Source organism: Mytilus galloprovincialis, chromosome 8, assembly GCF_965363235.1.
Source record: "Mytilus galloprovincialis chromosome 8, xbMytGall1.hap1.1, whole genome shotgun sequence".
In the NCBI taxonomy this organism is placed as follows: domain Eukaryota; kingdom Metazoa; phylum Mollusca; class Bivalvia; order Mytilida; family Mytilidae; genus Mytilus; species Mytilus galloprovincialis.
This window is the reverse complement of record NC_134845.1, coordinates 23,545,758-23,571,160: the sequence shown is the minus strand read 5'-3', so window position 1 is coordinate 23,571,160 and position 25,403 is coordinate 23,545,758. Positions and strand designations below refer to the sequence as shown.

Below are 25,403 nucleotides of genomic sequence, written 5' to 3'. Positions count from 1 at the left end.
CACTAGTGGTAGGTACACGATGGAGTGAAGTCAGTAGCAATAGCGCTAGTGTTAGTACACAATGGTGTAAAGTCAGTAGCAATAACACTAGGGGGTAGACGCACGATGGTGTGAAGTCAGTAGCCAATGGTACTAGTGGTAGGTACAAGATGGTGTAAAGTCAGTAGCAATAACACTAGGGATAGACGCACGATGGTGTGAAGTCATTAGCAATAGCACTAGTGGTAAATACACGATGGTGTGAAGTCAATAGCAATAACACTAGTGGTAGGTACACGATGGTGTGAAATCAGTAGCAATAGTACTAGGTGTAGACGCACGATGGTGTGAAGTCAATAGCAATATCACTAGTGGTAGGTACACGATGGTGTGAAGTCAGTAGCATTAACACTTGTGGTAGGTACACGGTGGTTTGAAGTCAGTAGCAATAGCACTAGTGGTAGGTAAACGGAGGTGTTACGTCAGTAGCAATAGCACTTGTGGTAGATATACGATGATGTGAAATCAGTAGCAATAGTACTTGTGGTAGGTAAACGATGATGTGAAGTCAGTAGCTATAGTACTTGTGGTAGGTAAACGATGATGTGAAGTCAATAGCAATAGCGCTAGCGGTAGGTACACGATGGTGAGAAGTCAGTAGGGACAGTAGCCTAGTGGTAGTTAAACGGTGGTGGTGTGACGTCAGTAGCAATAGCACTTGTGGTAGGTAAACGATGATGTGAAGTCAGTAGCAATAGCGCTAGTGGTAGGTTCATGTACTGCTAAAATTATTCAGCATATTGCTTCAACCGAATACATAACAGTTTTCAAATAAAGCTGATTCATATTCCAATACAAAATGATCCCATGAAATAGCGCAATAGTACTGAAAGTGGCATTAAACACCAATCATTTAATCTATATTTCTAAATCAATCTCCGTTTGGTGAATTTTGTATTGTTACAGCGGCATGGATTTTTAACCTGATGCAATTTGCAGAAAATGTATCATTATAGATTTTATATTTATGAGATTTCACGGCTGTCTTTCTGTAATGGTTTCATGCACACACTGAGCACTGCGATTACATTATTTAAAATCGAATATCAAATGTTTTTTTTCAAATTCTAAAAACAAAAATGACAAAAGACCTGTAAAAATATCAAACGATAGATCATTTTTTTATTGAACAGATATAGTGTTATTTTTTAGTCCATTGTCTTTATTATGCAATTTGTACCGCAAAACCCCAAGAAATCAGTCACTGTATCATATATCTTATACATTAATATTATTAATCAATTTGGAACCGATCATTAATTTTATTATTTATTCCAACTGTTTAATTTTAATGATTTGCAGGTTCTGATAAAACACGTTTTTAAGATTTCTAAAAACTTTTAGGATAAAAAAAAATCAACTCGATAAAGATAAACAACTCTTTTTGTTTCATTCCGGTCATTGAACAATTGAATGAAAACAGAAAATGAAGGACCCCCTTACAGAACTGAAATGTTTGCAGCAGATCTGCTGCAAACTTGCTGCAGGTCTGCTGCAAATAAAATGCTTGCAGGAACCCTTTGAATAATGTTTGCAGATGTTCGCAGCTAGCTGCAAACCTCCTGCAAACATTGCAGCTTTTTGCTGCAAGCTTGCGACAAGCTTGCAGAAACAAATATGTTTGCAGTAAGATTGCAGGAAAAACTAGAATATTAGGGATGTTCGCAGCTAGATTGCAGGAATCTTTGACAATTTTATATGTTTGCAAGAGCATTGCAAGAAACTACATAAAACGACTGAGCATGCCTATTGGTAACTTCCTGAAATTTGAAAATGTTGGTGATGTTTGTGTCATGATATATATTAGTGTTCAGGGAGGCATTATAGTTTGGCAATTAACAGATAAGTTTTTAAAGACATTATTTGTAAGTACATATCCATCGTAGAATGTTAACTTATGAAATTCATTCCTTCCACAGATAGATATCTGCATGAGGTTCATGAGGTTCAACATACATTTTCAAATATGTAACCATGCAATATACAGTACTCCCTCATATGCTTAGAGATTATTACTTACAAAATATATGTAAGTCTAGTTGAATTTTGTGACAATTTTAGTTTAACTATAGCTGTATATAATCATATACATGAGCAAAGAAATTTTCAAATAAATCTTTTTAACTTTAGATTCATGCATGTAATTCATTTGAGAACGTACTTGGAATTAATTTAACTTATTAAACATGTTAAAGGGTATAAACTTATGCTATGACAATTTTTCAAATGATAAAGTAATTGAATTATTTTATGAATGAATGGATGTAACAACTTTTTAAGAATTTGCTGTGTAATATAGATAAAATGATGTGTACACAACATGCATGACATGACATTGGTTAATTGTATAACAGATTGATTTGAATAAAAATGTTTGCAGTAGGTCTGCAGCAAACAGGCAGGAGAAATATTAATTTGCATAAATATGTTTGCAGCAGGTCTGCAGCAAACACTTATTTGCATATAAATGTTTGCAGCAGGTCTGCGGCAAACACTCATTTGCATGGTAAATTGTTTGCAGCAGACCTGCAACGTATTTGGAGCAAACACGCCGCAAACACGGACTCTATGTTCGCTGCAAGTCTGCAGCAAGTTCGCAGCAGACTTGCAGCAAATGTTTGCAGGAGGCTGATTTTTTCAGTAAGGGCCCCGCTCATATCCAGATTCTCATAGGGTGTAACATCAGTAATAAAAAATGCCGAAATCCTTTTTCATTAACGAAAACATAAAAAGTTAAATTTCACAAAGGGACAACAATATATTTGCTGTTGACTGTGTTTATACCTTTCACTTTGATTATTACAGAGTAACACAACGGTACAGCGACTGGACATATCTAATAACGACATATCTAGTGAAGGACTGGCGCATATCTTACAAACATTGCAAGAAAATATTGTTATTACTGATTTAGTAAGTATTTTCCTCTGAGTTCAGTACTTGTATGATTTTACTTTATACATTCTAATGTTCAAGTCGGCATGGAAAGTTCCGAACAAATTGCCAAATTTGGCTTGGGTTCATGCATTCCTGGGATTTGGGAGATGGGAAAATTTTCCTTCTGTATATTCACCGAGTTTTTATAGAAATCGTGGTCTCTTTTATTCTTCTTTATACAGTTTTACTATGTGAAAACATTAGCTGTCGGAAAAGTTGGTCTCTCTTCGTCAGCTCCAGAGAATTATGTTATGTATTGGGAACTTTTTTTATAATGAGAATACGATTTATGGATAACTTTAATACTTTAGCTATAAAAATGATGTTAAATTGCAGAATTTAAGTAACAACAACTTATCGACAGGAGGTGCTGTGTTACTCGATGAAGCCTTATCGAATAACAGAATAATAACCAAACTAGATATATCTGGTAAGTTCTATATACTGACTAACTTATCACGTTTTGTCTAGCCATCATTGAATTCGAGTAAAGGTTTATAGTCCTAGTATTTTTGAAATGATTGTACAGGTTATAGTGTCAACTGACTTTCTTGGTTAATTACAATACCTTCTTTAATTTATCACCTTTTAAAAACAGTGCTATTCTGAACAGTTGAATCTTAAACTTTCTTTTTTGTCTTATGTTATTGAGACAAAAACAATGAAAACCTATATCTAAAAAAATAGTTTTAGTAATATTAATAGTTAATTTAAGAGATATATTTGTACTCATCAATCTTAATTCGTTCAGAACCTCATCAGATACAAAGACATGAACATCTTTGTTATATTGACGGAGCAGCGGTATGCTCCGACAGAGTTATGAGGAAGAACGACTAAAACCGATGGAGTATATCCAATTAACTCAGTTTCGGTTTTTTAACCAATATGCCAGATTTGAACATCGTGAAACTATTCTCATCTGAATTCAGCCCTGTTTATGCTGTTTGCACAAAACTTTACTTTGCGCAACTGACAAGCTCATAATTATTTGGATCATTTTCAGCTGTTCTTTTAATACTTAAAAAAAATAAGAATGATGCTTCAACCCTAACCATAAAAAGCTGGAATGATATCTAAACAACCATATAAAAATAAAGTTGTATTTCCAGAAAATATATCAAAAGTTGTAGAAATACAGACAGAGCCTATAAAAAAAACGAACAGTGAAAATACATACATCTGTCAACAAACCAGTTCATAGAAAAATTAGACATTACGAAATTTAAAAACTAATAATAAACAAGGGTAAATCGAATGTTTGAGCGAGTTTTATATTATATAGCAGTTATTGACACAGATGGACGAAATCACACTATAATCCCTAGCAAACGAGATGATTTCAACTTGCAACTTTCAAATTTCTCAGCAGTAACATACCCTCTGATCCGCCGTTTTGGTGTTTTCATATCTCAATTGATATGTAATGGTCGAAACTATACAGACTGACATACAGGAGTGTGCTCATTACGCAGAGACTGCTCCAACAGACTTATGAGAGGATAGTTTAGAATGACATTCCGTACATTGTATGGACACCATCTCGAATTGGTTAATATATACGATATGTCTGTGTCTAAACTAACGAATGACATTTTTACAGCGTCTTATATTGTAGTTTAAAACTATGTCGTCTGTCTATAAATTATAAAAACTTGACCTATTCCCGAATATGACTGTTGTACCGTGTCTAATTTGCGTTTAGTTTGTGTCTCGGTAATTTGTACATCCAACAATCATGTATTTATTTTTAAAGTTTCTGTTATGGTTTCGGTTAGATAATGTGTAATGTCTTATCGTTTTATAAAATTGCCTTTCAATATCACCATTATCAAGAACATTGTTTAGACATGTCCGTTACGTAAGTGCGTCACTGTTTGTGATGTACCGTGGTGTCTCTCGTTTAAGGAAGATGTACGTAGATGTTCTGTGGTTTGTAAGTTTTGTCGATTATTGCATTATTTGTTTTTTTGTTTCTCTGTGATGAGTGTTCTTGCGTGTGTTTTTGTTGTATTTCTGTCACTTAATGTAGTCATTTTAGCGATATTTTTAAACATCGTTATATAAGCGGGAGGTTTTCCTAGCCATAAAACCAATTTTGTTTCTTAAAATTTCCGGTTCAAAGTTAGGAATATGAAAGTTATTATCAAATAGTTCATTTCAATGGCTGTTGGCGTTTGTCTCTGTTGCATTTCAGTGTCCTGTTGTTCTTTTGTTTTCCTCTGATACAAAAATGTAGTTTATGCGTTTCCTTCGATTTTAATTTGTAACCCGGATTTTTTTCTCTCTCAATCGATTTATGACTTTTGGATACTGGTATACTACTGTTGCCTTCATTTGTAAAGAATACAGTCCAAATATTTTTAATATTATAAAACTACTTAACCTACAAGAACCGTTGTTTTCGTCTACTCCGGTTTTCCGACCGGTTTATGTCGCTTAAGTTATTTGATATGTGCAATATTGTGTGCACTAGGGTTTGATTGTATTGTTTTCCCTAAAATTAAGTAAATTGATTGTTCTTGTTTAGTTTTGTATAAAACCTACCTTTCCCTCTAATATTAAATAAGAAAAAAATCTCAAAAGACAGAATCCCTATATGTATATTTTCAAGCATACGTTTCTCATAACGTTTTCCTTTGTACCTTTGTATCTAGTTAAAAGGGAAAAGATCGATCAACTTTGAATTTAGCCAATACTTATTTTAGCCTCCGATCACTATCGTTTTTAACCCGTCACCAATAGAAAGTACAATTACATTTCTCTTGACTTTTGAAAACTGATGATTTCTCGGTCAGTAGACCGGGGAATGTAAGTAACAATGCATTTCACGCTAGTTAGACTTGTATAAAGAACGAACTCCGAGAGAAGTGGTGATACATGTTTCCAGTTTTAATGAAATCTTATTTGGCATGAAAATTTACATTTAATAAACATGATTTTATTGTTGAAAGTACATAGTGATATTGATTAAGTTCTAAATTTGAAGTGTTATTCAATACATATGCAGGATATTACATCCAGCAATATATGTTTCGTTATGTTGCCGTAATTACGAGCACTTAAAACAATTTAGTTATCAATATTGTGATTTGGAGAGTTTCTTTTGTACAACGTCATTGCTCAATTATTTATCATTTTACGATTAACTAGACTATATTGATGACAAAACATATATATTTTTGAAGATCAGGTATACGCAATGGAGAAAAGACTAAATTATTGAAAGATAATTTTAGATTCAATGTCTTAAGGTATAAATGACAAATTCAATACCAAATTAGAGATCCGAGCTTACAAGATCAATATCAGAAAAATCAAAACAGAAGATAATGTTTTAGGACCAATGAATTCTGATTATCATTTAAAAAAAAAAACAATTTAAAGGAATGCAGTGAAAATTTAATTGATTATATCAAAACGAAACAATTAGGTCCCTGCAAAGATAATTAAAACAACTGTTTTTAAAAGGTTTCGATGACTCGTTTGTTTAAGATGTATTCATGATGAAATATAAAGCTTCATACAAATAAACTTTCATTACAGTGAATTAGTCAATCGTTCTAGAACCTTAACAATACAAATGTACAAAAACGAAATTTTCTTTTCATTTACTGTGGATTCATTATTATTCGATTGATGTTTTCGTGGAATTCGTGGGTACAGAAACGTCTTGTAACGTTAAAAATTAACATGTTCCCTATATATACATAACATAAGATTGAAGTTTGTCTTCGTCGAATATGTCCTCACCTTTGACTGTGCATTGAACATTGCACATTGAAAAGGGAACTACGTTTTATATTTTATCTATATATTTTTTTGGTGTGAAGAATTGAATGAAATTTTTCTGAATATTAATTCTCACATTTATTTCAGTTGACAAATTTCGTGTGAAATTATTTGCCGTGATTCTTTTACTTTACTAATGATATAACACTTCCTGGACTCTAATGAATAAAATTCATTTGAAACTAGTTCCAGTATTAATTAGCTTTGTAAACCAAATATGTAGAGAAATGTTTACTTCTTATTTAATGAAGCCTCAACTATTTGATTAGTATCGAAATGCAAAAACATAATATTTGTTTGTAAACGAACTAGCCTTATATTGATTTCGCTCTGATATTGAAAGGTTTGTTGGCATACATGATTAAGCAATGTATATGCAAACATGTTTTGTAAATTTCGAATAATAGAATTTTTAATAAATCGATATGGTATATACAAGTCTAATCATTCAAACTATTTAACAGTAACTTCTAAGAAAATAATTGAAATTGCAACACGATTTCAAAAGATGGTTATGGTGACCTTATAACGTCGATTGCAGTTAAATATGGTGTTGCTGTTTGTACCTAATAACTCTTTGAGTAGAAGTTAACACGATATCGATAATAAGAACATACAAAAATGTAGAGGTTTGGTTGAAAAAATATTCATCATAGAATCTAATTCACCTTTAGCAGCAGGTTCTCCGAATGTTTAGCTTGACTTTTCTTACACATTACGATAAGTTTACTGCGTTATTAAATTATGTATATTGATATTTAAGAAACATGTATTCAAAACTTTCCGCTATAAGTCGCAGCTCTAAAATCGTAGTCCAAGATGGATATACCTATCACCGACCATTATGAGACCTACTTCCAAACCTTCTTCTAACACCCTTTAATGGTCACGAATAACATGAAACCTTGTTAGTATCATTTCTTTAGAACCAGTATACGCAGAAGCAGACACAAACAAGCATAAGTTTACCTTCTCGATATCACAGTTTTTTTTTTAATCAGTAATAGTCCCATGACTATCGAAATGTAATGTAATTAAATTGGTACCGTTCATGCATTTTCTCATGCTTTGGTATAGCATATGTTTGAGAAAAACAAATAGTGGTCAATGGTATTTATGTATTTAAACCTTGACATTTTTGAAGAATAATTCGAATGTCACTATTCACCTTCACATAGGTTGATATATGGTGCATCCAAAACTTTCAAAGGTAAAAAAACAACAATATCCTCGATCTTTGATTTTGAGCCTCCTAAACAATTTTATTTGAAAAACCGTTATAGATATAGTAGGTATTTTTTTGGTAAAATTGGTTTGGTGTTGCGATATATAGAGAATTTACATTATGTCCAGATTGTCTTAACAATAACATAAACATCGTAAATATTGCTGAATTGATAGTACATTGCATTTATTGTTAATCATCAATGATTCCTAACATATGTAATTAATTCAGCACTCTTTTCAGTATAGTCTTTCTATGAAAACTAGGAAAGTTAGTTCCGTTTTACTGTACGCAACTTATTTCCATTAGATTATTACTGTAGTTATAATATTTAATATCATTCGACTAATTGCATATTATAGCAAAATACAACTGATTATCGTGTCGAACGTTAAATTAGAATGCTATTTCAAATTAATATTTTCCATTAGCACGCTTTGTTGTCTGATAACTTTGATATAGAAAATCTTATTCATTATTTATAATAATGAGAAATCCATTTAAACTATAAAGTTATCGCACTAAGTTGATGCACGGTAATTGATATTGTCAATTTCAAAACTAAAGTAATTGAAAAATTCGCTTGTCCGGTATGTTCAATAGTTTTCAGACTTATATTGGTAAATGGGCGTCAAGTTGGTTACCTATTCCCTATTCCCTATTCGTTGCCTATTCGTTACCTATTCCCTATTCCCTATTCGTTACCTATTCGTTACCTATTCCCTATTCCCTATTCGTTGCCTATTCGTTACCTATTCCCTATTCCCTATTCGTTACATATTCGTTACCTATTCCCTATTCCCTATTCGTTACCTATTCGTTACTTATTTGATTTTTAATATCCTTCCCCCTTTTTAATTATGGCATGGAATAGTTTAATATGGCTGCCGTTACCATGGAAACGGCCCAATTGTGAAAAAAATGAGTTTTTGGTTTTTGGTGAACTGTTTGGATATGCTTCAACTCAGAATCATCATATTTTAAAACAATGTAGGTGCCCACTATATACAGGTGTTGGATGATTTTGGCGATCATTGGAACTACTATGTTGCCATGGAAACTACACCAACATTTTCAAAATTCTAAAAATGCTCAAAACTTCATGAAACTTCACAGTAATGATGAGCAACATTGGAGTTGGAATTTCCAAAATAGGTCTTGTTACCATGGAAACAATGCAAAAAGGTCAAAAATTTCAAAAATAAGAATTTTCCGCAAACTGGATGAAACTTTACAGGAATGGTAACTGGCATAGGCAGAGTTGGATTTTGAAGTTAGAATTTTCAAAATGGCCGCCGTAACCATGGAAACAGCAAAAATATCAAAAATTCAAAATGTTCAAACTTAATGAAACTTTGCAAAAATGTTACTAGACATCTGTAGATGCTCTCTTTGACTTTGGAATTGTCAAAATGGCTGCCGCTCACCTGGTAATAGGGGGAAGGGGTGCCTTCCGTTATTGCTAGCAATTACAAATCTAGTTGTTAATAGTCTTACATATGGTAATAGTTCTGAATTGGTTGAGGTAAAATGATCTTTTTATGACTTATTTATATGTGTTTGTGCTCAACCGATCCTTTTACTTCATGTTCGATACGCATTTGTTCCTTACTTGTTTTTTTATACGTTCTATCTTTTAACTGCTTTATGTCCGTATGTTTGAAGATGGATCTTGGTTCGACGGGATGAAATCACCGTGTTAGCGCTTGCTAAAAAACGAAGATGTGGTATGATTGCCAATGAGACAACACTCCACATTAGACCAAAATGACACAGAAATTATCAACTATAGTTCACTGTACGGCCTTCAACAATGAGCATAGCCCAAACCGTGTAGTCACCTATAAAAGGCCCAGACATGACAACCTCATACAATTCAAACAACAAAACTGACGGCCGTATTTCATATACAAAAAAATAAACGGAAATATGTAACACAAAAACAAACGATAACTACTTAATTTCAGGCTCTTGTCTAGGGACAGGCACATACTTACATAATGTGGTAGAGTTAAACATGTAAGCAGGGTGTACATCGTTTCGGAGCATGCTATTACCTTGTTTAATTCGTTCCATCACTCGCTTATAATTCGCTTATAATACGTGTATCTTACGTTGCACCTTTTAAAACATGATTTTCAATTGTTTTGTTGTCTCTGGTGGAAGATTTGGGCTCTTAGAGGTGATATAACTCTATAAGTGCATTTGTATCCGTTCCAGCGGTCGGATAATACCCTGTTAAATATTCGTTACTAATTCGCTTTTAAAAAGTTTGTTGTACGTTGCACCTTTTAGAAAAGGATTTCCAACTGTGTTCATATCTCTGGTGGTAATAATGTGTTCTTATAGATGAAATACCCCTATAAGCGCATATGTACTCGTTCCAGCGATCGGTTAATACCCTGTTACCTATTCGTTACCTATTCGTTACCTATTCACTTATAGTACGTTTGTTGTACGTTGCACCTTTAAGAAAAGGATTTTCAATTAAATTCATATCTCTGGTGGTAACAATGTGTTCTTAGAGATGAAATGACCCCATTAGAGCGCATGTACCCGTTCCAGCGCTCGGTAAATAACCTGTTACCTATTCGTTACTTATTCGCTTTTAATGCGCGGGGTATACGGTGCACCTTTAAATAAATCGTGTTTTAATTGTGTTCATGTCTGGTGGTAACAATGTGTTCTTAGAGATGAAATGACCCCATTAGAGCGCATGTACCCGTTTCAGCGCTCGGTAAATAACCTGTTACCTATTCGTTACTTATTCGCTTTTAATGCGCGGGGTATACGGTGCACCTTTAAATAAATCGTTTTTTAATTGTGTTCAGGTCTCTGGTGGTAAGAATGTGTTCTTAGAGATGAAATTACCCTATTAGCGCGCATGTACCCGTTCCAGCGCTCGGTTAATACCCTGTTACCTATTCGTTACCTATTCGTTACCTATTCGCTTATAATACATTTTTTTATACGTTGCACCTGTTAGAAAAGGATTTTCAATTATGTCCAGGTCTCAGACGGTAACAATGTGTTCTTAGAGATGAAATGACCCCATTAGAGCGCATGTACCCGTTCCAGCGCTCGGTAAATAACCTGTTACCTATTCGTTACCTATTCGCTTTTAATGCGCGGGGTATACGGTGCACCTTGAAATAAATCGTGTTTTAATTGTGTTCAGGTCTCTGGTGGTAAGAATGTGTTCTTAGAGATGAAATTACCCTTTTAGCGCGCATGTACCCGTTCCAGCGCTCGGTTAATACCCTGTTACCTATTCGTTACCTATTCGCTTATAATACATTTTTTTATACGTTTCACCTGTTAGAAAAGGATTGTCAATTATGTCCATGTCTCAGGTGGTAACAATGTGTTCTTAGAGATGAAATTACCCTATTAGCGCTCATGTACCCGTTCCAGTGCTCGGTAAATAATCTTGTTACCTATTCGTTACCTATTCGCTTTTAATGCGCGGGGTATACGCTGCAACTTGAAATAAATCGTGTTTTAATTGTGTTCATGTCTGGTGGTAACAATGTGTTCTTAGAGATGAAATGACCCCATTTGAGCGCATGTACCCGTTCCAGCGCTCGGTAAATAACCTGTTACCTATTCGTTACTTATTCGCTTTTAATGCGCGGGGTATACGGTGCACCTTGAAATAAATCGTTTTTTAATTGTGTTCAGGTCTCTGGTGGTAAGAATGTGTTCTTAGAGATGAAATGACCCTATTAGCGCGCATGTACCCGTTCCAGCGCTCGGTTAATACCCTGTTACCTATTCGTTACCTATTCGTTACCTATTCGCTTATAATACATTTTTTATACGTTTCACCTGTTAGAAAAGGATTGTCAATTATGTCCATGTCTCAGGTGGTAACAATGTGTTCTTAGAGATGAAATTACCCTATTAGCGCTCATGTACCCGTTCCAGTGCTCGGTAAATAATCTTGTTACCTATTCGTTACCTATTCGCTTTTAATGCGCGGGGTATACGCTGCAACTTGAAATAAATCGTGTTTTAATTGTGTTCATGTCTGGTGGTAACAATGTGTTCTTAGAGATGAAATGACCCCATTTGAGCGCATGTACCCGTTCCAGCGCTCGGTAAATTACCTGTTACCTATTCGTTACTTATTCGCTTTTAATGCGCGGGGTATACGGTGCACCTTGAAATAAATCGTTTTTTAATTGTGTTCAGGTCTCTGGTGGTAAGAATGTGTTCTTAGAGATGAAATGACCCTATTAGCGCGCATGTACCCGTTCCAGCGCTCGGTTGATACCCTGTTACCTATTCGTTACCTATTCGTTACCTATTCGCTTATAATACATTTTTTTATACGTTTCACCTGTAAGAAAAGGATTTTCAATTATGTCCATGTCTCAGGTGGTAACAATGTGTTCTTAGAGATGAAATTACCCTATTAGCGCTCATGTACCCGTTCCAGTGCTCGGTAAATAATCTTGTTACCTATTCGTTACCTATTCGCTTTTAATGCGCGGGGTATACGCTGCAACTTGAAATAAATCGTGTTTTAATTGTGTTCATGTCTGGTGGTAACAATGTGTTCTTAGAGATGAAATGACCCCATTAGAGCGCATGTACCCGTTTCAGCGCTCGGTAAATAACCTGTTACCTATTCGTTACTTATTCGCTTTTAATGCGCGGGGTATACGGTGCACCTTTAAATAAATCGTTTTTTAATTGTGTTCAGGTCTCTGGTGGTAAGAATGTGTTCTTAGAGATGAAATTACCCTATTAGCGCGCATGTACCCGTTCCAGCGCTCGGTTAATACCATGTTACCTATTCGTTACCTATTCGCTTATAATACATTTTTTTATACGTTGCACCTGTTAGAAAAGGATTTTCAATTATGTCCAGGTCTCAGACGGTAACAATGTGTTCTTAGAGATAAAATGACCCCATTCGAGCGCATGTACCCGTTCCAGCGCTCGGTAAATAACCTGTTACCTATTCGTTACCTATTCGCTTTTAATGCGCGGGGTATACGGTGCACCTTGAAATAAATCGTTTTTTAATTGTGTTCAGGTCTCTGGTGGTAAGAATGTGTTCTTAGAGATGAAATGACCCTATTAGCGCGCATGTACCCGTTCCAGCGCTTGGTTAATACCCTGTTACCTATTCGTTACCTATTCGTTACCTATTCGCTTATAATACATTTTTTTATACGTTTCACCTGTTAGAAAAGGTTTTTCAATTATGTCCAGGTCTCAGACGGTAACAATGTGTTCTTAGAGATGAAATGACCCCATTAGAGCGCATGTACCCGTTCCAGCGCTCGGTAAATAACCTGTTACCTATTCGTTACCCATTCGCTTTTAATGCGCGGGGTATACGGTGCACCTTGAAATAAATCGTTTTTTAATTGTGTTCAGGTCTCTGGTGGTAAGAATGTGTTCTTAGAGATGAAATGACCCTATTAGCGCGCATGTACCCGTTCCAGCGCTCGGTTAATACCCTGTTACCTATTCGTTACCTATTCGTTACCTATTCGTTACCTATTCACTTATAATACGTTTGTTGTACGTTGCACCTTTTAGAAAAGGATTTTCAATTGTGTTCATGTCTCTGGTGGTAACAATGTGTTCTTAGAGATGAAATGACCCTATTAGCGCATATGTACCCGTTCCAGCGCTCGGTTAATACCCTGTTACCTGTTCGTTACCTATTCGTTACTTATTCGCTTTATATACGTTTGTTGTACTTTGCACTTTTTAGAAAAAGAATTTTACTTGTTTTCATGTCTCTGGTGATAACAATGTGTAATTAGAGATGAAACGACCCTATTAGCGTGCATGAACCCGTTCCAGCGCTCGGTTAATACCCTGTTACCTATTCGTTACCTATTCGTAACCTATTCACTTATAATACATTTGTTGTACGTTGCCCCTTTTAGAAAAGGATTTTCACTTGTGTTCATGTCTCTGGTGGTAACAATGTGTAATTAGAGATGAAATGACCCTATTAGCGTGCATGTACCCGTTCCAGCGCTCGGTTAATACCCTGTTACCTATTCGTTACCTATTCGTTACTTATTCGCTTTATATACGTTTGTTGTACGTTGCACTTTTTAGAAAAAGATTTTTACTTGTATTCATGTCTCTGGTGGTAACAATGAGTAATTAGAGATGAAATGACCCTGTTAGCGCTTATGTACCCGTTCCAGCGCTCGGTTATTACCCTGTTACCTATTCGTTACCTATTCACTTATAATACGTTTGTTGTACGTTGCACCTTTTAGAAAAAGATTTTTACTTGTGTTCATGTCTCTGGTGGTAACAATGTGTAATTAGAGATGAAATGACCCTATTAGCGTGCATGTACCCGTTCCAGCGCTCGGATAATACCCTGTTACTTATTCGTTCCTTATTCGCTTTTAATGCGCAGGGTAAGTATACGTTGCACCTTGAAATAAATCGTTTTTTAATTGTGTTCATGTCTTTGGTGGTAACAATGTAATCTTAGAGACGAAATGACAGGGTACTGTAAACCAACTTATTTTCGCGAATACTTTATTTCGCGTTTTACCCTTTCTTGACCAATTCGCGGCTATTTAATTTCGCGATTTTCTGATTTACTTGATGAAGTTTAATAAGGAAAGATCCAAGTTTTACATATTCGCGACGATTTATTTTCGCGTTATTTTTCTACTCGCGAAAATCGCGAAAATAAATCGCTCGCGAAATTAAGTTGGTTTACAGTATTAACCGAGCGCTGGAACGGGTACATGCACTCTAATAGGGTCATTTCGTCTCTAAGATTACATTGTTACCACCAAAGACATGAACACAATTAAAAAACGATTTATTTCAAGGTGCAACGTATACTTACCCTGCGCATTAAAAGCGAATAAGGAACGAATAAGTAACAGGGTATTATCCGAGCGCTGGAACGGGTACATGCACGCTAATAGGGTCATTTCATCTCTAATTACACATTGTTACCACTAGAGACATGAACACAAGTAAAAATCTTTTTCTAAAAGGTGCAACGTACAACAAACGTATTATAAGTGAATAGGTAACGAATAGGTAACAGGGTAATAACCGAGCGCTGGAACGGGTACATAAGCGCTAACAGGATCATTTCATCTCTAATTACACATTGTTACCACCAGAGACATGAATACAAGTAAAAATCTTTTTCTAAAAAGTGCAACGTACAACAAACGTATATAAAGCGAATAAGTAACGAATAGGTAACGAATAGGTAACAGGGTATTAACCGAGCGCTGGAACGGGTACATGCACGCTAATAGGGTCATTTCATCTCTAATTACACATTGTTACCACCAGAGACATGAACACAAGTGAAAATCCTTTTCTAAAAGGGGCAACGTACAACAAATGTATTATAAGTGAATAGGTAACGAATAGGTAACGAATAGGTAACAGGGTATTAACCGAGCGCTGGAACGGGTTCATGCACGCTAATAGGGTCGTTTCATCTCTAATTACACATTGTTATCACCAGAGACATGAAAACAAGTAAAATTCTTTTTCTAAAAAGTGCAAAGTACAACAAACGTATATAAAGCGAATAAGTAACGCATAGGTAACGAATAGGTAACAGGGTATTAACCGAGCGCTGGAACGGGTACATATGCGCTAATAGGGTCATTTCATCTCTAAGAACACATTGTTACCACCAGAGACATGAACACAATTGAAAATCCTTTTCTAAAAGGTGCAACGTACAACAAACGTATTATAAGTGAATAGGTAACGAATATGTAACAGGGTATTAACCGAGCGCTGGAACGGGTACATGCGCGCTAATAGGGTAATTTCATCTCTAAGAACACATTCTTACCACCAGAGACCTGAACACAATTAAAAAACGATTTATTTCAAGGTGCACCGTATACCCCGCGCATTAAAAGCGAATGGGTAACGATAGGTAACAGGTTATTTACCGAGCGCTGGAACGGGTACATGCGCTCTAATGGGGTCATTTCATCTCTAAGAACACACTGTTACCGTCTGAGACCTGGACATAATTGAAAATCCTTTTCTAACAGGTGAAACGTATAAAAAAATGTATTATAAGCGAATAGGTAACGAATAGGTAACGAATAGGTAACAGGGTAATAACCGAGCGCTGGAACGGGTACATGCGCGCTAATAGGGTAATTTCATCTCTAAGAACACATTCTTACCACCAGAGACCTGAACACAATTAAAAAACGATTTATTTCAAGGTGCACCGTATACCCCGCGCATTAAAAGCGAATAGGTAACGAATAGGTAACAGGTTATTTACCGAGCGCTGGAACGGGTACATGCGCTCGAATGGGGTCATTTTATCTCTAAGAACACATTGTTACCGTCTGAGACCTGGACATAATTGAAAATCCTTTTCTAACAGGTGCAACGTATAAAAAAATGTATTATAAGCGAATAGGTAACGAATAGGTAACGAATAGGTAACAGGGTATTAACCGAGCGCTGGAACGGGTACATGCGCGCTAATAGGGTCATTTCATCTCTAAGAACACATTCTTACCACCAGAGACCTGAACACAATTAAAAAACGATTTATTTAAAGGTGCACCGTATACCCCGCGCATTAAAAGCGAATAAGTAACGAATAGGTAACAGGTTATTTACCGAGCGCTGAAACGGGTACATGCGCTCTAATGGGGTCATTTCATCTCTAAGAACACATTGTTACCACCAGACATGAACACAATTAAAACACGATTTATTTGAAGTTGCAGCGCATACCCCGCGCATTAAAAGCGAATAGGTAACGAATAGGTAACAAGATTATCTACCGAGCACTGGAACGGGTACATGAGCGCTAATAGGGTAATTTCATCTCTAAGAACACATTGTTACCACCTGAGACATGGACATAATTGAAAATCCTTTTCTAACAGGTGAAACGTATAAAAAAATGTATTATAAGCGAATAGGTAACGAATAGGTAACGAATAAGTAACAGGGTATTAACCGAGCGCTGGAACGGGTACATGCGCGCTAATAGGGTCATTTCATCTCTAAGAACACATTCTTACCACCAGAGACCTGAACACAATTAAAAAACGATTTATTTCAAGGTGCACCGTATACCCCGCGCATTAAAAGCGAATAAGTAACGAATAGGTAACAGGTTATTTACCGAGCGCTGGAACGGGTACATGCGCTCAAATGGGGTCATTTCATCTCTAAGAACACATTGTTACCACCAGACATGAACACAATTAAAACACGATTTATTTCAAGTTGCAGCGTATACCCCGCGCATTAAAAGCGAATAGGTAACGAATAGGTAACAAGATTATTTACCGAGCACTGGAACGGGTACATGAGCGCTAATAGGGTAATTTCATCTCTAAGAACACATTGTTACCACCTGAGACATGGACATAATTGACAATCCTTTTCTAACAGGTGAAACGTATAAAAAAATGTATTATAAGCGAATAGGTAACGAATAGGTAACGAATAGGTAACAGGGTATTAACCGAGCGCTGGAACGGGTACATGCGCGCTAAAAGGGTAATTTCATCTCTAAGAACACATTCTTACCACCAGAGACCTGAACACAATTAAAACACGATTTATTTCAAGTTGCAGCGTATACCCCGCGCATTAAAAGCGATTAGGTAACGAATAGGTAACAAGATTATTTACCGAGCACTGGAACGGGTACATGAGCGCTATTAGGGTAATTTCATCTCTAAGAACACATTGTTACCACCTGAGACATGGACATAATTGAAAATCCTTTTCTAACAGGTGAAACGTATAAAAAAATGTATTATAAGCGAATAGGTAACGAATAGGTAACGAATAGGTAACAGGGTATTAACCGAGCGCTGGAACGGGTACATGCGCGCTAATAGGGTCATTTCATCTCTAAGAACACATTCTTACCACCAGAGACCTGAACACAATTAAAAAACGATTTATTTCAAGGTGCACCGTATACCCCGCGCATTAAAAGCGAATAAGTAACGAATAGGTAACAGGTTATTTACCGAGCGCTGGAACGGGTACATGCGCTCAAATGGGGTCATTTCATCTCTAAGAACACATTGTTACCACCAGACATGAACACAATTAAAACACGATTTATTTCAAAATGCAGCGTATACCCCGCGCATTAAAAGCGAATTGGTAACAAGATTATTTACCGAGCACTGGAACGGGTACATGAGCGCTAATAGGGTAATTTCATCTCTAAGAACACATTGTTACCACCTGAGACATGGACATAATTGACAATACTTTTCTAACAGGTGAAACGTATAAAAAAATGTATTATAAGCGAATAGGTAACGAATAGGTAACGAATAGGTAACAGGGTATTAACCGAGCGCTGGAACGGGTACATGCGCGCTAATAGGGTAATTTCATCTCTAAGAACACATTCTTACCACCAGAGACCTGAACACAATTAAAACACGATTTATTTCAAGGTGCACTGTATACCCCGCGCATTAAAAGCGAATAGGTAACGAATAGGTAACAGGTTTTTTACCGAGCGCTGGAACGGGTACATGCGCTCTAATGGGGTCATTTCATCTCTAAGAACACATTGTTACCGTCTGAGACCTGGACATAATTGAAAATCCTTTTCTAACAGGTGCAACGTATAAAAAAATGTATTATAAGCGAATAGGTAACGAATAGGTAACGAATAGGTAACAGGGTATTAACCGAGCGCTGGAACGGGTACATGCGCGCTAATAGGGTAATTTCATCTCTAAGAACACATTCTTACCACCAGAGACCTGAACACAATTAAAAAACGATTTATTTAAAGGTGCACCGTATACCCCGCGCATTAAAAGCGAATAAGTAACGAATAGGTAACAGGTTATTTACCGAGCGCTGAAACGGGTATATGCGCTCTAATGGGGTCATTTCATCTCTAAGAACACATTCTTACCACCAGAGACCTGAACACAATTAAAACACGATTTATTTACAGGTGCACCGTATACCCCGCGCATTAAAAGCGAATAAGTTACGAATAGGTAACAGGTTATTTACCGAGCGCTGGAACGGGTACATGCGCTCTAATGGGGTCATTTCATCTCTAAGAACACATTGTTACCACCAGAGATATGAATTTAATTGAAAATCCTTTTCTAAAAGGTGCAACGTACAACAAACGTATTATAAGTGAATAGGTAACGAATAGGTAACGAATAGGTAAGGAATAGGTAACAGGGTATTAACCGATCGCTGGAACGAGTACATATGCGCTTATAGGGGTATTTCATCTATAAGAACACATTATTACCACCAGAGATATGAACACAATTGGAAATCCTTTTCTAAAAGGTGCAACGTACAACAAACTTTTTAAAAGCGAATTAGTAACGAATATTTAACAGGGTATTATCCGACCGCTGGAACGGATACAAATGCACTTATAGAGTTATATCACCTCTAAGAGCCCAAATCTTCCACCAGAGACAACAAAACAATTGAAAATCATGTTTTAAAAGGTGCAACGTAAGATACACGTATTATAAGCGAATTATAAGCGAGTGATGGAACGAATTAAACAAGGTAATAGCATGCTCCGAAACGATGTACACCCTGCTTACATGTTTAACTCTACCACATTATGTAAGTATGTGCCTGTCCCTAGACAAGAGCCTGAAATTAAGTAGTTATCGTTTGTTTTTGTGTTACATATTTCCGTTTATTTTTTTGTATATGAAATACGGCCGTCAGTTTTGTTGTTTGAATTGTATGAGGTTGTCATGTCTGGGCCTTTTATAGGTGACTACACGGTTTGGGCTATGCTCATTGTTGAAGGCCGTACAGTGAACTATAGTTGATAATTTCTGTGTCATTTTGGTCTAATGTGGAGTGTTGTCTCATTGGCAATCATACCACATCTTCGTTTTTTAGCAAGCGCTAACACGGTGATTTCATCCCGTCGAACCAAGATCCATCTTCAAACATACGGACATAAAGCAGTTAAAAGGTAGAACGTATAAAAAAACAAGTAAGGAACAAATGCGTATCGAACATGAAGTAAAAGGATCGGTTGAGCACAAACACATATAAATAAGTCATAAAAAGATCATTTTACCTCAACCAATTCAGAACTATTACCATATGTAAGACTATTAACAACTAGATTTGTAATTGCTAGCAATAACGGAAGGCACCCCTTCCCCCTATTACCAGGTGAGCGGCAGCCATTTTGACAATTCCAAAGTCAAAGAGAGCATCTACAGATGTCTAGTAACATTTTTGCAAAGTTTCATTAAGTTTGAACATTTTGAATTTTTGATATTTTTGCTGTTTCCATGGTTACGGCGGCCATTTTGAAAATTCTAACTTCAAAATCCAACTCTGCCTATGCCAGTTACCATTCCTGTAAAGTTTCATCCAGTTTGCGGAAAATTCTTATTTTTGAAATTTTTGACCTTTTTGCATTGTTTCCATGGTAACAAGACCTATTTTGGAAATTCCAACTCCAATGTTGCTCATCATTACTGTGAAGTTTCATGAAGTTTTGAGCATTTTTAGAATTTTGAAAATTTTGGTGTAGTTTCCATGGCAACATAGTAGTTCCAATGATCGCCAAAATCATCCAAGACCTGTATATAGTGGGCACCTACATTGTTTTAAAATATGATGATTCTGAGTTGAAGCATATCCAAACAGTTCACCAAAAACCAAAACTCATTTTTTTCACAATTGTGCCGTTTCCATGGTAACGGCAGCCATATTAAACTATTCCATGCCATAATTAAAAAGGGGGAAGGATATTAAAAATCAAATAAGTAACGAATATATAGGGAACGAATAGGGAATAGGGAATAGGTAACGAATAGGTAACGAATAGGGAATAGGTAACGAATAGGCAACGAATAGGGAATAGGGAATAGGTAACGAATAGGGAATATGGAATAGGTAACGAATAGGTAACGAATAGGGAATAGGGAATAGGTAACGAATAGGCAACGAATAGGGAATAGGGAATAGGTAACGAATAGGGAATAGGGAATAGGTAACCAACTTGACGCCCATTATTGGTAATCCCTAATAAACTTTAATAGCTAAAATCTTTCTGTTTCAAGAGAGGATGAACTATTCATATCACGTAAAATCTATTATAGTTATATTATATATAAAAGGAAATTCATTATTGCTTTTAACAATTTCGTCAAGAATGTTTCCTTGCACATTTATACCTTGAGATTTATTAATAAAAATACACACCTCTCAAACTTTTAAACCCTTGTCCTTTACATCTTAAAAAATGAAAATGCTACTGTTAGCAATAAGTGGACCGAAATGACCTGTCTATGACTTTGTCAATATGTAGTTATATGGTAGCGAATATTGAAGTGTTTTAGGTGACGCCTGCATTTTGTGTTAGTAGGTGTTTTAATATTTACTTAGTTATATCTGTAACAGTTATTGGGAAAGTAGATAAGTCATCACTTTATCTATCAAATTTCAACAATTATGATATGTTATAAAACAATAATTCATCATATCTACAATATACAATAGAATTTTTGTCTTCAACATTAATAATACGTTACCAATATCGTAGCAGTGTAAACATGATGTTGATTAGTCATTGAGGATCATCTCATAATCATTTTCGTGTGTGTTGCTTTTACATTAATTAGATAAGATACGGTAACCGTCTTGCAACAAACGCAAAAAAGACTTAAAATATTTACGAATTGATCAACTATGGTGTATCTTAAACATGATGTTTCTTACCTTACAAAGATAAGAACAATTGCTTAAATTGCAAATGAGATACCTATACTCCACCTGAGATCAAATTACGAAAATATAATCAATTAAAGGTTTCCGTACGACCTTCAACAATGCAAAATATTCGTACAGTGAGGTCAGCAATAAAAATCCGGAATGTAAAGTGTAAAACTTTCAAACGAGAAATCTAACAGCCAGATTTATACAATACTATTAAGAAATACAAGATGACAGACACGAAACAATGACAACTTAATCACAGGCTCTACACTTAGACTTAGAACCGGCACATAAGGAAAGTGAAGGGCTTAATCATAGTCCATACATGTAAATAAAAACACCCTAAAACACAGAATGTCAGTTAAAACCAATCCATGTTTGCATTATATTAGTTAAAATGTGATTGAACTTTAATGAAAATACATTTTCATTGCTACCTGGTTGATTGATCAAAGCAATGTATTATTATTTATTTGTAAAGTGATGAGGCAATTAGGCATATTTACCTGTCACTGATGTTTTATCTAATTGTTTTAATTAATCATATATTACAGACAATCAATTGTAGCAAATAGTTATGCATATTGTTCAGTTAAAGGAAGGAGCATTACGATAAAACATACGACATTTAAATATTCATTTCTACTGATTTCAATGAGGATTGTTGGATATGTACGACAAAAATTACATCAGTTAAGAACTTGAGCGTTACATTTTATTTAACCAGGTTCGCTGGTTTGTTTTAATCCTGCATCAAATTTGACTAAGTGCTTGTATAATTAAAATGACACCCATTGTTAAAATCGTGCATTACGTACACTGAAGTGTAGGTACAATTTAAATGAAACCCACAGGGAGTGAAGCTATTAACCACCTCAGTTGAATTTAGTGTATTATAAATTCGCACACAAGTTTCCAACCACTATAATTATACAATCCTCAATCTCATACCATAATTAATATAATGTAAACGATAACTAAATATTCATTAACTCAAAATATTTCATAAAATATCTGGGAGGTACTATTGAATTTAAATCCCAGGCAATTTAAAATGACAACTGTAACGAATGCCACAGTCGGTAAATTAAAGAATGAACTGGAAAAGAAACATACAAATAAAATGACAATCTAAAGATGAAAATTATTGCCAAATTTAATTTTGAGACATTTAACTGGAAATAGCAAATTCAAAAATGAGGGTTTCATAAAAACTAACGAAGTCAAGCACTGTCAATAAATCATGCTTAGACTGCAAATATCTATATGAAAATAAGCTGTTGGAGAATGTTATTTTATTCAAGATATTGTGTTCTAGTCATTCTTGATATTATAAGAAGAACATCGTTTACCAATATGATCTATTGACATTACATTTACATGTTTTTATTTTTATTTTGGAAATAACTCTTATATAGCTTGATATATATTTATGTCTTTTTTGAAAAAAAAATTCTTTCATTAAATTCTGTGTGACTTTTGCTTTGGACTGACATATTATTTGCTTAAAAGTTTTGGTAAACTACATAACAAAAAAAATATTCAGCGTGGTTTAGTATGTTTTCTAGAAATTTATTTGACATGAACAATAGTTTTGCAGTAAATGCTTCTTCTATCCTAAATCTGCCAACAAAATGCTGACAAAGACCAACAAAATTGACGTTTCTCTTATATTCTGATTATATTCTAATATTTCATGGTTTTGTATTTTGCATCCTCTCAATGCATATGAACTTGTTTTCAATTTATATGACTGTTGAAACATTTACATACAAATTGGTACATTAGATAAACAAAGACAACATTAGTAATTCGCTGTTCAAAAGTCATAAATCGATTAAAAATTGTTACTGCATCGAATGTATCAAGGTACAAGCGCGTTACGTTTGACATCATATAACGACCGAAATATTAATTTCTTGGCTGTATAATTAATAACACTATGGATAATTTAAAAGCGTTTGATTTCAAAACCAAACCATTATGTTTTATCAATATAGCTATACAAAATGACATATTGAAATTAAAACGGCACCATTATCATAGTACTAAAACTATATTTCACAACACACTTGAAAGTCAGATGACAATGGAAATTGTTTATAACATATAGTTAAACCATTTAAAGCTTTTAATGTAATTCCGAAAATGGTATTATCATTAGCTGAAATTGTTTGTTATATCGTGTAAAGTACTAAACATCATTTGATTGCACATTTCATATGCAAGCATTGACCTGGATTCTTTTAATAAATAAAACAATAAACACATACAAGCCTTTACACATGTTCAGACTGGGCTAAACGAACTATTCAAACTCTTAGGATAGGTAAACATTGTCGGTCATGTTAATAATGAAATAAACATGGTGTGTTTATTTTGAAATAAAAATAAAAATAAATATAACGTATCCCTAAAGGAATAATTGATATTTTCTGTATAATTGAATAAAGAAAAGAGTTATGATTGCTCATAAGACAACTATGGGTCACCTTGTGATCTTTTCCGAAGGGAAAATTCAGAAACAAATACTCTGCAATGCAGGCCAATCATGAAAATTTGAAAATATCGAACAAAAATAACGGTATAATAATTAACAATACATTTATTGAAAAACCAAAATAGGACAGCCATGAACCAATAAGAACCACTGAATTACAGGCTACAGGCTTGGGACAGACACATAATCATGTCTGTGGCGTGTTTACACCTTTGTGCAAGCACTCAACCCTCCCCACTCAGGACAGGTGTAACAGCACAATATGAGAGCCAAAACAATTCAGTTACAAAGCCTTAGATCAGCACAAAGTATAATAAAAACTAACAAAAAATATATCACCTCACATACAAATAATAGACACAAATCACTTATAGTTTTCATTTAAACATAAAGCTAGTTCAAAGCCAATTACAACTTACGAATGAAACATATCCTTCCATAGTATACAGTGTAAATTAGTAAACATCCAACAGATTAAGTATACATAATTTCTGTACTCACGCTACTTCACAATACAAATATTGTTTTAATGTTATGTTCAAGCTAATGGATTTACTGAAGCTGATGCTGTACCTTTATCAAATTTAGTAAAAGTAAGTAGAGAAAACTTAAGTTATCTGTTTGTTTTACAAAACATGTCATAAACAGTAATTTAGCGATATCTCATAGCTATGCTATGTTTTTTTATGGTTGCAAAAAATGTTTGTTTATGTTAGCAATTTTATGCATTTAATTTCAAGTTGTATAACATGTATTTTCAAATGGAAAAAGCTAAATATTTCTTACAAATGGATAATAATTGGAATTATGATAATAACAGTATTAATGATAACAGTAACGGTTATTATTTTCAAAGTCATGGCTACAAATATCAGTTATCATAATTATTTGCAGAAAAATCAGTCTATACGAACTTTATCTTTAAGTAAAAATAGTTTTCGAGAGGAAGGAGGAATTGTTCTCGGTAAAGCTTTAGGTGAGTATACTTTCTCATTCATAAATGGTCAGTGAGTATTATACATCTAATGCATTACTCTTTAGAAAAGAAAATAATTAAGTGTGTGCATAGGACATATATAGTATTAATGTTTTTTATTCACATAAGCAATTACAACTACCAGGTAGCAATAGTATACAATTATCACTTATGTTTAGATAATACAAAGTCTATGTCGATTTCCT

At 34.8% G+C, this 25,403-nt stretch overlaps 1 protein-coding gene across 1 annotated transcript in view; it reads left to right on the top strand.

Annotated features, from left to right (window-relative positions):
- Positions 1-25,403, top strand: part of LOC143085358 (uncharacterized) — a 37,799-nt gene that overhangs the window by 5,435 nt on the left and 6,961 nt on the right. Inside the window, exons 4-7 of the mRNA XM_076261634.1 lie at positions 2,845-2,952; positions 3,313-3,406; positions 24,765-24,814; positions 25,116-25,197. Coding sequence (XP_076117749.1) covers positions 2,845-2,952; positions 3,313-3,406; positions 24,765-24,814; positions 25,116-25,197 — 334 coding nt within the window. The remainder of the gene's footprint in view (positions 1-2,844; positions 2,953-3,312; positions 3,407-24,764; positions 24,815-25,115; positions 25,198-25,403) is intronic.